Source organism: Ruditapes philippinarum, unplaced genomic scaffold, assembly GCF_026571515.1.
Source record: "Ruditapes philippinarum isolate M1 unplaced genomic scaffold, ASM2657151v2 ctg2378_1_1_1_1, whole genome shotgun sequence".
Taxonomy (NCBI): Eukaryota; Metazoa; Mollusca; class Bivalvia; order Venerida; family Veneridae; genus Ruditapes; species Ruditapes philippinarum.
In genome coordinates, this window is record NW_026861155.1 from 71,551 (window position 1) to 85,925 (window position 14,375).

Below are 14,375 nucleotides of genomic sequence, written 5' to 3' on the forward strand. Positions count from 1 at the left end.
AATTTACAATTATTTTTATTAAATTATCACGTTTCCTGCAAGGAAATAGAATAGCCGTTTTGTAGACATGCATTATGGGAGTGTTTATATGGTAACCGTTAGCAGCCGATATCGCTGTCGTCTACATGATGAACGCAATGAAAGTGCGAAATTCAATCTAATGGTACGGATTAGTACTGACCATTTATTTTGGTAAATGACCAAAATTGACCTCTTATTAACCATTTTTGTTGGTCAATTTTCTTGATTAAGTATATTAAAAGGACCAAAACTTGGTAATCTTGGTCAGAATCTGCTTAAAAATTGTACTGTTAGCCTGTTTAGCTTGTCATCAGGGGCTAACATGGAGAAAACTCATTACACTATTAATGTAAGCAATGCTAACTATTTTTAGAGGACTTTTATATAAATACAGATCTAAATTTTAAAATAGGTTTAGAAATAGTGTTTTATTTAGAGGAAGCTTGTCAGAGCTCATTTATTAATAAGTAGCCTACACTTCTGAATTTCTACTAGAGGTCTGAAAGTTGATACATATATGCTATTAACTTGCTGAAATTTATGATGCAGCTGTGTTCAAATCATTATTTATTAAACTAATTAACTGCTTAATAAAGCGTTTATTGTGTGTTGAAGATATAAACCGGGAAAGAGTATTTTTTGACGAGCCGTCCCATCATGTTTATAAACTGGAAAAGAGATCAAGCAATCCCATCACGGTAATTAATAGAATACAATTGGAATATCAAGGAATATTAATATTTGGTGCAAATTTTCACAATAACATGTTATGTGCAACACCCAGACGCCTACCTCCAAGTTCATGGTCCCTGTTTTAGGGAATATTTTGTGTCCGATCTATAACTTTTTTTTAAAGCTCGGCACAAATGTTCACAAAAGAAGTCGTTTTATGTGCAACATCCAGACTTGAACTTAATGTCTGCATAAATACAGTTGAGATTAATTTTTGTCATTATAATCAAAATACTGGTACAATGTATTCCTGTTGACACATACACATATATTTTGGATTGAATTCTACCAGTGGCACAGCTAAGTAAATGTTTAGGAAAGTGTCCATATGACATTCCACTGTGACGGACAGACATGGGCAAATTTTAATGGCCTTTCCCACTAAATGGATACATAAAATAAGGGATGAAAACAATACAAAGGTTATAACTATATTTATCACTTTTATTTATTTAATAAATTGACAGATTAAATTATTTCTTTCAAATATTAAGAACAAGAGATAATACAGTCAATTCTTTAACAGTAGATATATACATCAATAACAAGATATATATTACATTAAGAAAATCATAATTTTAAACTCATAATATACAGTCTGATACAGATATAAAATTGTCTTATAAAAGCATTGGCAAGCTTTATCCAATTCAAAAATAGGCAAGAAAGTAATTATGGATCTATCTACAGCATGTTTATTTTTCTGGGAAAGTGTGAAGTAAGGAATTTCATCTTGTCCATATAATTATAATGCAGGAGTCACAATCACATGTGGTCCTTCACATTAAATACCACTTCAGTGCAGTAAGACATTAATGATGGAAATGACATCTTATTTACTGAATGATTTAAAGGGACTCCACTGAGGTTTTTTGACATGATGGGACTGAAAAAAAAATTTCCAGATAAATGTACCATTTGATGTAGGTTTAGACCACTAATCTTTGTGCAGAATTTCAGATCATCCGCGCACTTTATTTTTCAAGAACAATTATTCAAATTGTGAAAAAATGACTCAAAATGAAAAGTTTTTTTAACGCCTTTCACTCATATTGGACTTAGAAAAGCATAAAAATAAGATTTTCAATTTATTTCAAAGTATATTTCTTAACTATCTTTGCATATATTTCTGTTTAAAGTACCACAGGTCATTTATGTAAGAAATTCAAATGTTATGTTTTTCGGCTTTTAAACCTCAGTGGAGTCCCTTTAAGCATTGAAAAAATTGAAACCAAAGTACAATCATTTCTAGAAAACTACATTTTACTAACAATCACATGTGGTCCTGCACATTAAGTACCAGTTCAGTGCACGTAAGACATTAATGATGGAAATGACATAACTGAATGATTTAAGCATTATAAAAATGTGTTAACAAAGTGAATCCAAAATACAATCATTTCTAGCAAACTACATTTTACTTATGTATGAAATATAAGTAGCAGTTAAGCTAAAGATAATCACTCCAGTCTTTTGACCAAAAACAATATATATCCGGTCAGTTATTTTTTTCACTTGTTTCAACATTTTTCTTTTTTTCAGGAAGGGATGTCACTTTTAAGAAATGTCAAAACTATGCTATATCAGTGGTGTGGCATGTTATAGCCATGACAAAATATGCCACAATAAATAAAATGATCGGAAAACTGTCTTTCGTTTTCAGCGATTTTATCCCGTTTTGAAACGATCGAGATTAAAAATCATTTTGTTTTAAACAGCAACATTTTAAATTCAATTTGTTTATGGTTAAGATCATTTCTTTGTAACGGTAAAACAATGCTTATCTGGAGCTCTGATTTTTTTGGAACCGCTATACTAAAAGAATAAATCAAACGTATCCTAATAATTATGATTTTCACATGTTGCAAACTTAATAATAGGTTCACCTTCGTCCATCAAAAAGTGTTGGAAAGGTGCAAAATTTTCAATTAAGATTCAATTTGACAATTTACAAGATCTTTAGATGACACTCAACTTGAATTTTGCAGTTTACAGATGTATATTTACATTAAAAATTGGTCAAAGACCAAATCATGAGGCTGTGATATTACGATAAAAAATTTACCGTTGACCATTAATGTTGAAAATTTAACTAAGTGGATAAGCACCAAGTGGATGAGCTACACACCTGAAATCGAATCCCATGGTATGAGACCATGTGTCAAATCTGTATGCCATTATTATTAATATCAAGAGGCTGTGATAGGTAGTTGCTGAGAAAACTGTTATGAAAATATTTTCCCCGCCCACCCGCCATTCACCATACTATAACTCAGGTTTGCACCTGTGCAATCGGCCAAAAAATGATAAAAATTCTGCTGGAATCATTCCGGAATTTACAAAAGCTTTTTTGTACAAAGAAATTGGTTTGTAGAGGATTCCCCGAGTTTTCAGTTTAAATTAGTGAGTTTTTAAAGTTGTTATATACAAATTGCAAACAAAAAGTTATCTATGTTGTTATTGTGTATTTTTGTTGAAATTGTATCAAATTAACAAAAATTTGAAGTTTTTCAGAAATAAAAATAAAGGCATTTCTGAGGCATACTAGAAATTCGTTTGAACAGTTTAAATTTGCCTATATCTAGATAAAAATTCCCAAAAAATCTTAAATTCATCATTATCTAACGGTACTGGCATGCGAGCAGTTCCCGTACAGAAGCAGTTCCCGTATTTTTCTTTTAAACGCTTGATTTTTACTTGCATTAATAAATATCAAATCAAGAAGATGTATGAAAGAGACAAAATCTAAGTGTCAGTTCGGCAATACGTACAAAAATCTTTATTTGAAATCTTTTTCACCTGTGCGTTGTCAAAACATAACCTTGTAAACATTGGGCAAAAATATTTACGTATGAGGCCTATTAAAGGGTTTTCCTCTTATACCACCAGTATGCAGATAAGTGGGCAATGCGATGAAAATCTATTAAGTTACTCAATTTTCACCTATATTACAAATGAAATAATTCTATGGCTTAAATGGGATAAATTATTATGCATGCAAGCACGCCATTGTATGCGAATGCTTTGGAGTAACGGTACCCGGTAATTGATACCAGTGTTTACTTTACAAACTTTTTCCTGAATAACATGTATTCATCACTGGGAAAAATGGTCATTTTAACAATTAAGAATGTAAAATAGGTCTAATATTACAACATTGTATAATTATAATTGGTTATATTTTATATACGGGAACTACTTCTCTTCATACAAAATAATGGATAATTTCAGGCCACATAACTAAGGCTGATTCTATGTTAGAACATAAAGGAATTTCCATAATTTGTGTAACGAGCCGAATATTGATGTGTAACAATCATTTTTTTAGATGAGTGAGCGTAATAAAAAACTATTTTTAAGTAACTACGATTTTTGTACGGGTACTGCTCGTATGCCAGTAAACATTGTGAGAAAGGACCAGAGTCTTTAAATATTTAAAATCAAGAGTAAGAAAAGCATATTTGAAAAAGAATATGATGGTTAATGTATGTTTCAATTTTGATGAAATAGCAAGAGGGCGCTGCCAGAAATCAGCAAGATATACATCAAACATTATTGTGGCATTGCAAAATTACAACAATAATTATCAAAATCTGAAGAAAAGTATGCAAACAAATAATTATGAGAAGTTGCCATCAGTGAAGTTTAAACCAATGGAAATCTGTTTTACATAACATAATCACATACTAGTGTATCATCAATACAGGACTAACATATATAATTCAACTTCAATCTTGAATCTTAAATATCTAAATATTTACAACATTGTACAAATCAAAATTAATTTCAATCATATTGACAATATCAATAAATTAATATCTTTGAGACTTCATTGATTCAGTGCAAAGCATATAAACAATATATAATATATCCTCAACATTTCATGGATAATTACAAATAGGATATTTGTTTGTTTTGCATGTAAGATTGAAATATATTTCAGAGTGAACACCAGATGCAATATTTTCGCGAGTGGCATAGACACGAGTGAAAATAGAATATCTTGTGTTCATGAATGAAATATATTTCAATCTTATATGCAATACAAATAAAATTTCTTTTTTATTTCATGCTTTATGATTTTAATTATTTTTTACTGATTGTACCGTGTAACACTGTGCATTCTCCTTTTTACCGTCATCACATCATGACGTCATGTCATCAATTTTGAAATATAGTTCTGTAAGATTTCTCTAATTTTGTTACATTAATGATTTACGGTGACATCGACTTTCATTTTCTGAAGAAGCAAAATTTACGCATGACGGCATAAAATAAGTAATTGTCATTTACTTGCATACCTGTTTAAATTATTTCTGAGTTTAAAACATGTTCTTTTCAGTGTCTTGTTTATAAAGCCCATTACAGGACTTTTTTTAGACCATTCTATTTTTGTCACGAGTGCTGTGAAATATTTCAACTATATAACAACAGCATAATGTTAGATATGGACACCTGCTTCTGTATACATGTAATTATGTTTTGGGGGAAGTTTTCACATTTGATCTACTTTTTCTTAGATGTTTTAATTACAGATTTCTGGCTGATTTTTTTGATGATCTCTTAAAGCAGTTAGAGTGTTTGATACTATTCTTGTACCATTTGCCTCCTTAAATTTTGGAAGCTGACATATTCCAGGAGTGATTGGCGGCATCCTGCAAGCTCTTTCAATCCCATTCAGGTATGCAGCCCACCACTCCTGGTCGTCAACCTCCATTCTTCCAGCCTGTCCATATTTCTCTAGATCTTTTGATAAACATTCTTTCACATTTAAAACCTTTTCATTTAAGGAGGCATTTGGTACAAACCTGAAATCTAACTTTCCAACACAATCTGTCATATCCAATTTTGAATACTCATCAGATGGCCAGTCTTTGTACTTCATCTGAAGTCGGTCTTGGTCCATTTTAAAGGTGAAATGGTGGACACCTTGGAAACCTGAATAACGTGTATCACTTTCCAGGCATTTTGACCTATAATCCAAAACACTGGAGAAGTGATTTACAATTGGAGCAGGTTCCATACATATGCTAATTGCTTGGTGCAATTTTCCAAGTGTTGGTGCATTTGTCTGCCTCAGCTGTTTCCCTATTCTGCTGAAGACAGCATCGATGTCTTCATGAGTATGGCCGACCATGAGGAAATTCAGCTTTATCTGAAAAGATTCAAGTTTTGAAAATTAATTCATTTATGTTAATATCTTAGTTCAGAGTAACACATTAAGAATATACAAAAGTAATCATATCTATGGCCAACTGAGCTAGAATATCAACCATGACATCAAGAGAACATGCAAATAGTGACAAAAAACAAGAAACCTAAACATGTGTAATTTCTAGATTAGGGTAATTAATTTCTATATTTAAAAAGAGTGCAACTATTGACCCAAGATTGGATATATTTCATTTTTTCCCCTCTAATATAACTTAATACCAGAAAAAGGCATGTTCCCTTAAGAAAAGACAGCCATTTTTCCTAATATCTGACTTCTAATTTCCCCAAATTGTACTGTAGAAGGTTAAATTTTATTGTAATAAAAAGCAGTTATGGATGTTTCCATATTTACAACAGATATATGATATAAAAACTAAGTATAACTACGCAAGCTATATTCGTACTGTGCTCATTTCGTACTTCTAGTGCTTCACATCTATCCATTATTTATGTACAAATAATCATATTTTTTTTCTAAACTCAAAAAAGGAAAAACCAAAGTTAATAAAACATGATTTTAATGGTTATATTAAGCCTAATTTTGAGGTCTCCCTGAATAAAAGATATTCCCCTGGCATGTTGTGAGAAATTCCCTATTTGAGTCAAAACATGCATTTTCCCCAATTTGTTTGGTACCGGCACCCTTCCCAGAAGGGGTAAAACTGCTTTAGAGTAATTATTAACAATTTGTTTTCCAATAAAGCATTTTTTATTTGTTGAGTTTTATTTTACAAACAGTGTCAAGTCTCAGAACATTTTGATCCAAGAACTTTTTCATTTATTAATTGGCTAAAAAAACAGTTAGCTAGCAAACCACTCAACATAAATTATTGTTTCTACTGAAAATATTTGTAATTATAAATAAGGGTGTAACAGTTTAAGGAAGGAGGGTAAAATGTAAATGTTTCCACTGTTGTTTCCAAATACGTATTGCCAATGGAAATTTTACTATTTGTGAATAAACAGCATCGTTTTTGGTTATGAACATGTACTAATTAAGTTTTGTTTGTTTGTTTTTGGGTTTTACGTCACATCGACACAGTATAGGTCATATCGCGACGTTCCAGCTTTACTGGTGGAGGAAGACCTCAGGTGCCCTTCCGTGCATTATTTCAGGCACGAACGGGCACCTGAGTAGAACCACCGACGTTCCGTAAGCTAGCTGGATAGCTTCCTCACATGAAAGAATCCAAAGTCCCTGTCGGGATTCGAACCCACAGTGGTGAGGGGCAAGTGGTTTGAAGTCAACGACCTTAACCACTCGGCCACGGACGCCCCGTACTAATTAAGTAAAAAGAGAAAAGTTTTGTGTCCAGCTAATGTTGATATTAAGACCTGTGTTCAGATAACTGTGTCATCCATAGCTGAATTACAGATGAATATTTATTATACAAGAGTAATGTATACAATATAGTTATTACCTTACATACTATGACCTTTTTTATTAAACATGTGATTTTTGTTATATATGCATGCATATTGAATGCCAATGGTACCTTGTCATTCTAGATTTTTTGCCACAGAAACAGAAAATGTAAAATATTTTATTTTAACTATGAAAATGTCCATAGAAGATTAAACACATTGGCAAGGTCATTCACTGATATAAGACCATATGACCAATGCAAATAGCTATGAATATTGTGGAAATTACAGTACTATTGTTGTTAAACATTACGTTATATTACTGTGTGAAGTTTTTTAAAGTTGAAATGGATGAAAATTTTCTGTAGACAGTAAGTATTGTATTGTGGGCCCTGTACTGCAATACCTATCATATTTTGAGGTGAGCGTATTGTTACACCTTTAATTATAAAATGTTGCTATTTAAGAAAATTGTTTATAAACAACATACCGGTAATTAAGGGGATTCTTGAAAGAACCAATTATTTTGATTGATATTTTAAAAGAGTAGAAATATAATTAAATAATAATACCCAAAAGCAAAAAAAAAAACTACCTGCTTCTGTATGCGACATATTTCCTGGCAGTGATAATAACAAGAGTGATCAGTGATCACATGTGTCGCCTCATGATGGCCAATTTCATGTTGGGACAAGTTTTGTGACAGACGGACAGAGCATTTGGTACTGATCATTCCTGTAAAGTTTGGATAAAATTGAACCAGTTGTTTAGTCCGGACAAGCTTTTGTGTATCTGGCAACACACAGAAAGAAACACCTTTTTATGGTAGATGGTTTTCTTTGGGGGTTCATATATATTGATTTGTTTTTTGGGGAAAATATGGGGGAGTGTGTATGTATTTACGGAATGAATGACATTTGAAATTTATAAAAATTGCGTCTGTATTTACGGAATGAATGCGTCATTTTAATTACTTTTTTATCAATATTTTTTATGAATTTACGGAATGAATGAGACTGTCTAAAACAAACCCCTCCATGCCTAAACCAGGATATTGCCATCTATCTACCATGTCTACGGAAGAGTACTTGATGTACCTGCTCTTTAATTTTACCACAGATATATAAACAATATATTATATTTTTTACTTATTTGGACTTTTCACACTTTTAAAAATTTCTGACATTTTTTATTTGAATTTTCTACTCTGGGATCCTTCATATTACCACAGGAACCCATAGTCCTATAAATATGACGTTGCTTTGAGATATTTTTGCTTCTGGGCAAAGCAACTTCATATCGAAATTGCCCAAAAACCATATCAAAATTGCCGAAAAACCCATAGCATGTTCCGGCGGAACGAAAAACAATTTAGACACTGCATATTAACATTAGTTTTGACCTATTTATGAACATAACTAAAAAATAAATATCTTTTTTTTAAATTTAAAGTTTAATTAACAACAGTTACTGAAGGTTGAAAAAACTGATACATTACAAGTCAGATTTACCTAAAATCTTCTTAATGATAAAAAACTAGGATGATATATAGAGTATAATCACTGGAAAGGTTATTAAAGTTTCTATGTGCATGTAAAAAAATTAAGTGATAAAGTGAAAAACAGATAATAGTGGTGTTAATTCTAAAACCACCAAAAAAACAAAAACAGATTTAATGACAGGCTGTTTTATGATATCTTGCATTTATGTAAATTTGATAATGTACTGCATGCATTGGTAAGTTTAATATTTTTCAACTTCATCACAAGTCATAGCAATGACTTGGCAACTTATATTTTTTCCAATTAGTTTACAAAACACCATGAATCTTTCTAGTTATATAACTGAGTTGGTTGGCATTTGTGTTTAACAAACATGTTCTTGTTTAAAATGAATGTTTGAAATGTAGCCAATGGAATAATTGGCAGACTTTTGAATGTCTGTAAGCATGCCTAATAAAAGGATTCAAGGAAAGACACAGTTTTGTCTTCATTACTGTAACTACATTAATAGCCTTCCTTTTAAATGAAGTGTGAACCTTTCTCATTTAAAAGCAGTATTTTTGTAGAATTTCAATTATAGCGCATAACAAGGTTAAAAACTGAAGGTTTAAAAGCAGGTTTGTTATGGACAAAGTAGGGATCATATTCCTTTGCTTTATTGGAATTATATAGAAGCCTCATCCCAGATCAAAATTATAAAATAGTTTTATAATTATTATATGTTTAATTGGTTTTAGAGAGATATATGTGTATATATAACCCACCATGATATTATTTCGCAAAAACCGGTTAGGTGAGGGTCAGGTATTATATATTGGCAGGTAATATATCCACATATATCACCACAACATACCCAACATATGTAAACAAAGGGTGAGCATTATTAGATGCTGCTTTGTCTGTCAGTCCGGTTGTATGTCCGTCTGACTATCCGGAAACAACAAAAGGTATCAACATGATACTTTGTAGGTAGATGGATCTCGTTGGGTAAATGTGCAGTGCACAAGAACTATAATTCTGTCTTGCCTTATTTTGGAGTTATTGCCCTTTGTTAATATTTACATTTTGAACTTTTCCAAGACAAAACTCTGACACTACAAGAGATATGAACAATAAACTTCGTAGGTAGAAAGATCTGCAGTGCTAAGAACAGTAACGCTGTCTGGATGTTAGGAAAATTGCACTTTGAACTTTGTCTGGGACACAACTCTGAAACTACAAGAGGTATTCTGCGCAGCATCAAACTGTATATGCATCTGCACAGCGCATGTTGTTTACAATGTTTCTTTCTTACTTGGATGGATCAATATCCAATCAAAAAGGGGGAGAAATCTGGATTTTATTAAAGATATATGAAAATACTACATCTGTTCTGCTATAGTAAATGTTTTCAAAGATAAGACTAAAGAGATACTAAATCACTTATACTTTTGTTTCAGTCTGGACAAATTTATTTGTCAACTCTCCAGCTAGACAAATGTGTGATTGTTGATGAAAGGTTCCGTATAGTGGAAACAGAAAATGTGAATGACTTTATAAGGAAATTAAAAGCAATATTGAATGGACATGGCATATGCTTCTTTAAAGAACCAACAGGTAAGAATATTTATTTTCTCCCTCACGTTTATCCGAAAATAAACAATTTTTTGCATTTCTTTAGGCCATCCTTAAAAAAATGTTCGTTTGCAGTAACGCGACCCACTCACAAAATTTGCCCCTACTCAAAAATTTTTTTCATGGTCTGGAAAGAAAGAGTTTTTTTTAATCAGAAAATTATGCCTTGATTTGTTTTTGTTCTTTTAAAGGTTAATGGAAGAAAAAAAATCGACCTACCTACCCACCTTGAAAATTCTGGGTCGGGTTACTGCAAACAAACATTTTTTTAAGGATGGCCTTACAAGGAAAACATAGACTATATCGGGTTAGAAGCGGTTTGCTACTTTTTATTCTTTCAAAGTCGAGCATTTTGACGTAACAATACATAGTAATAACGTAATGCAATAAAGACAAAATATATCACCAAAAACAAATTTTCATTTAGGCAAACATTCCACTGACTTGTAGCGAAAATAAAGCTGAACATATTGTAATCAGACTTTCAATGTTGTTAATAAAATTTCAATAACATTTAACGAAATAATGGTGTATATAATCATTTACCTGTCATGTCGATGAGAAAAAAATCAGCCATCTGATCTAGAGTTTATCAAGAATTTTTGTCGTAAAAAACAAGAGCATACATCTAATATTTAAATGATATAGATAAACTGTCACAAATGAATGTGGTCTGATGAGATATCTTTATTGTTACTTTTAGATCTTTAGATTGTTACATCCAAATACAGAGGTGTCAGAAGATGCAACACCACTCAACAAAGCAAATCGGGATTTCCGACTTCAGTGCATGAAGGCGATGGGACTTGACCCAAAGAATGAGGTACAGTTAAATGATTTTGTAATTTTTGCAAATACATGTAATAACAAAAACAACAGCACAGGAGTTAAAAAAGAATAACTGAAAAGGTGGTGACTGGTATGTCATTTTTTTTAGGAAGACAACAAGTACTTATTTCAGTGCTAGAGTTGTCTGGCTTTCTTTGATCAGGCACTCTGAAGATATCTTTGGACTTAAACGTATAAGCATTTTCAATACTCTTCCATCTCTTATCAAACCAGTCAAAAAAAGTCACATAATTTAATTATAAGAATATTACTGTCAGCGATACACTTGTTTTATTTTGATAGTTATAGAAATGCTGTATGGAAATAAATGTTGTTGATTCAAAGGTCTAATTATTCACATAATTCTGACAGGCTTAAAAGCTGTAAACCATTGAAAGCAGTGGTACATATTTTGACAACTTACTGGTATTTAAATGTCATAATCTGCAAAAAATGACATGAAGCGACTGAATGTTTGTTGTTTGCAAACATGTTCACCTGTTGATAACCTCATTACGACAGTAACTATTGTGAAATACAATTTGACACCTCTCCATGAAAGTTTTGAAACCACCAAAAGCTTATTTGGTAATGACTTATTAGAAATGTTTTATTTAATGAATTTGTTTACAAGGTATTTTCAATTTCTATTCTTGAATTTTATTCATTGTAAATGTCTTTTCTTTAATGCATATAATTTTAACTTACAGAAAGTGTATTTTGGAGGAAAGTTTAAGGTGGCGATCGAAATGTCATGTTTATCGCCAAGGTGTTACAGCGCATTATTATCTGTGTTTGAGCGATTCGATGAGTTTCCAAATTTCATAAACACCTCCACCTTCAGAGAAGCATGTGGCTTCAAAGATGAGGGGAAATTATTCACCCTGTTGAATGGTTTGGCTGATGGAAACATCAGCAGGAAGGACTTCAACAAGGCGTTAGCAGATGCCAAGGTATGGTTAAGAATTTTTTAAGGACGACTTTCTTGCCTTTATTAATCATTTTTGTTAAATGTTCATTTGGAGACTTAAGACATAACTGATATTGACAGTAGTAGAAATAATCTGTAACCATCAAGAGCATGTAATTCTGACAAGCACTTTTACAGAATTGCATGTTATTTTCTACTTTGCTTTGTCTATTCAGCTAACAGAGAAAAAATATACTGTACTGTCAGGTGAAATGATTTGTTTATTTTATTGGAGTACAAAGCTTCAACCAAATGAACAGTGAAATATAATCTATGAAATTCTCGTAATATCTTTTAATTTCTTTTATATGATGTCTTCCAATGTTCATTTTACAAAACTTGATGTATATTTATGATCTACCCCATTATATTTTCCATTGCTATGTCATGTTTGCCATTGTTATGTTGTATTTAGGGCCAGAGGCCTATGCTACAAGAAATAAACTTTACTTCTAAAATTACATTTTCCCTAGATGTTTACAAGCATAGAATACAAAAAGAATTTCAAATGATTTCCTTTTTAGTGTCGCCTCTACCGAGTAGTTGCGACATATAGAGATCACTTCTCTGTCGACTGTCTGTCCGTGTGTCTGTCCGTCACAAAACTTGTCCGGACTACTCCTCATAAACTACTGGTGCAATTTCATCCAAACTTTACAAGAATGATCAGTACCAAGTCTAGTTGTGCATATTGTCAGCATTTTCCGGTTCAATGATTTTTGTCAGAGTTATGGCCCTTTAATAAGTTTTATTTTTAAAGTTTGTCGAGACTACTTCTCTTATACCATTAATGCAATTTCAATGAATCTTTACAGGATTGATCTGTAGCTCAAGTCCTTGCGCATATTGCACGGGTTTTCTGGTTGAATGATTTTTGGCCGAGTTATGGCCCTTTGATAAAAAGGTGTTTTTTCTGTGTGTTGCCAGATATGCAAAAGCTTGTCCGGACTACTCCTCATAAACTACTGTGGCAATTTTATCCAAACTTTACAGGAATGATCAGTACCAAGTCTAGTTGTGCATTGTCCATCTGTCTGTCCGTTTGTCACAAAATTTGTCCGAACATGAAATTGGCCATCATGAGGCGACACATGTGATTACTGATCGCTCTTGTTTAATATATTGAAAAAGAGATTATTTTTTATTAATTATATCAATTTTGTGTCCTACAAAATAACTAAGTGAATAAGGTCAAAAATTGGCCATAAATGTCAATTACTGGTATGGAAAGAGTTCTTGCCAGAAATGCTTATACTAGTAATTAAATTAAATGATAATATATGTGATTGATTTATTGTTGCACTTTATCAACTAATATTTTTGATTAATATTTAATAATGTGCAAGATTTATTTTGGTAAGTTATTGCATTTTCTATTGGAATACAGCGATTTTGGGTAGCACTTTAAATATAATGTTCATTTCAATTTACAGCCACATAATCGAGAGAGACGAGAGATGTTGATGGAGGAGAATGCCGAGGTAAGAAACAATGAGTATAAATATATAATTTTGAAACCGTTTACAAACATTGTAATGTAGAATGCCCACTATGCCTCAGAAATGCTGTAATTTTTATTTCTCTCAACTTTAATATTTCTGGTATCTCGTATCAGTTTTTTTGCTCTAACTTATTTATTTTTAAATTAACTTAACATACTGACACCAACATCGTCTTCATAAAACAAGATTCCTCACTCCATCATCAATTTTTTTCAGAGTTATCTTCTCCTTTATCTTAAAATTTTCCTTATTTTTTCTGTTACTTCTTTATTTTTTCATGCATTGAATTCAGAATTCAAAATATGTTTGTCATATGTCATTAGATTTATAATTATTGCTTCTGTAATCCAGAATTAGGTCCATTTAGTATTATGAATTATGAACTTTTGTATTTTTAGTTTCTTCTATTTGGCTTTTTTCAATTTGGGTGGTTCCAGTATTCCTACTTGAATGCTGTCTAATCACCCTTAGGATATGTTGCCTGCTTTTTAAATTTGTCTTTTGACGTATTATCTGTGATATGCAGGCTTCATAACCTCTGATCCCCTTTCAAAATTCAATTTTATTTAGTTCCGCCCATTGTTTTCTCGTTTAGGGCACACGCATTTTTTTACTTGGGGACCATAT

General features: G+C 31.8%; 2 protein-coding genes across 2 annotated transcripts; one reads left to right on the plus strand and one right to left on the minus strand.

Moving 5' to 3' along the window:
* Positions 1-1,369: 1,369 nt before the first annotated feature.
* On the minus strand, positions 1,370-6,963 carry LOC132714713 (uncharacterized). The gene has a single exon (XM_060697625.1). The coding sequence runs from the start codon at positions 5,888-5,890 to the stop codon at positions 5,279-5,281; it is 612 nt and encodes a 203-aa protein (XP_060553608.1). The 5' UTR covers positions 5,891-6,963; the 3' UTR covers positions 1,370-5,278.
* A 3,437-nt stretch (positions 6,964-10,400) lies between these two features.
* LOC132714714 (uncharacterized) lies at positions 10,401-14,129 on the plus strand. The gene is made up of 4 exons (XM_060697626.1): positions 10,401-10,430; positions 11,152-11,271; positions 11,987-12,229; positions 13,680-14,129. Exons 1-4 carry the CDS (start codon positions 10,401-10,403, stop codon positions 13,785-13,787), a joined length of 501 nt encoding a protein of 166 aa, XP_060553609.1. The 3' UTR covers positions 13,788-14,129.
* The last annotated feature ends 246 nt before the right edge of the window (positions 14,130-14,375 follow it).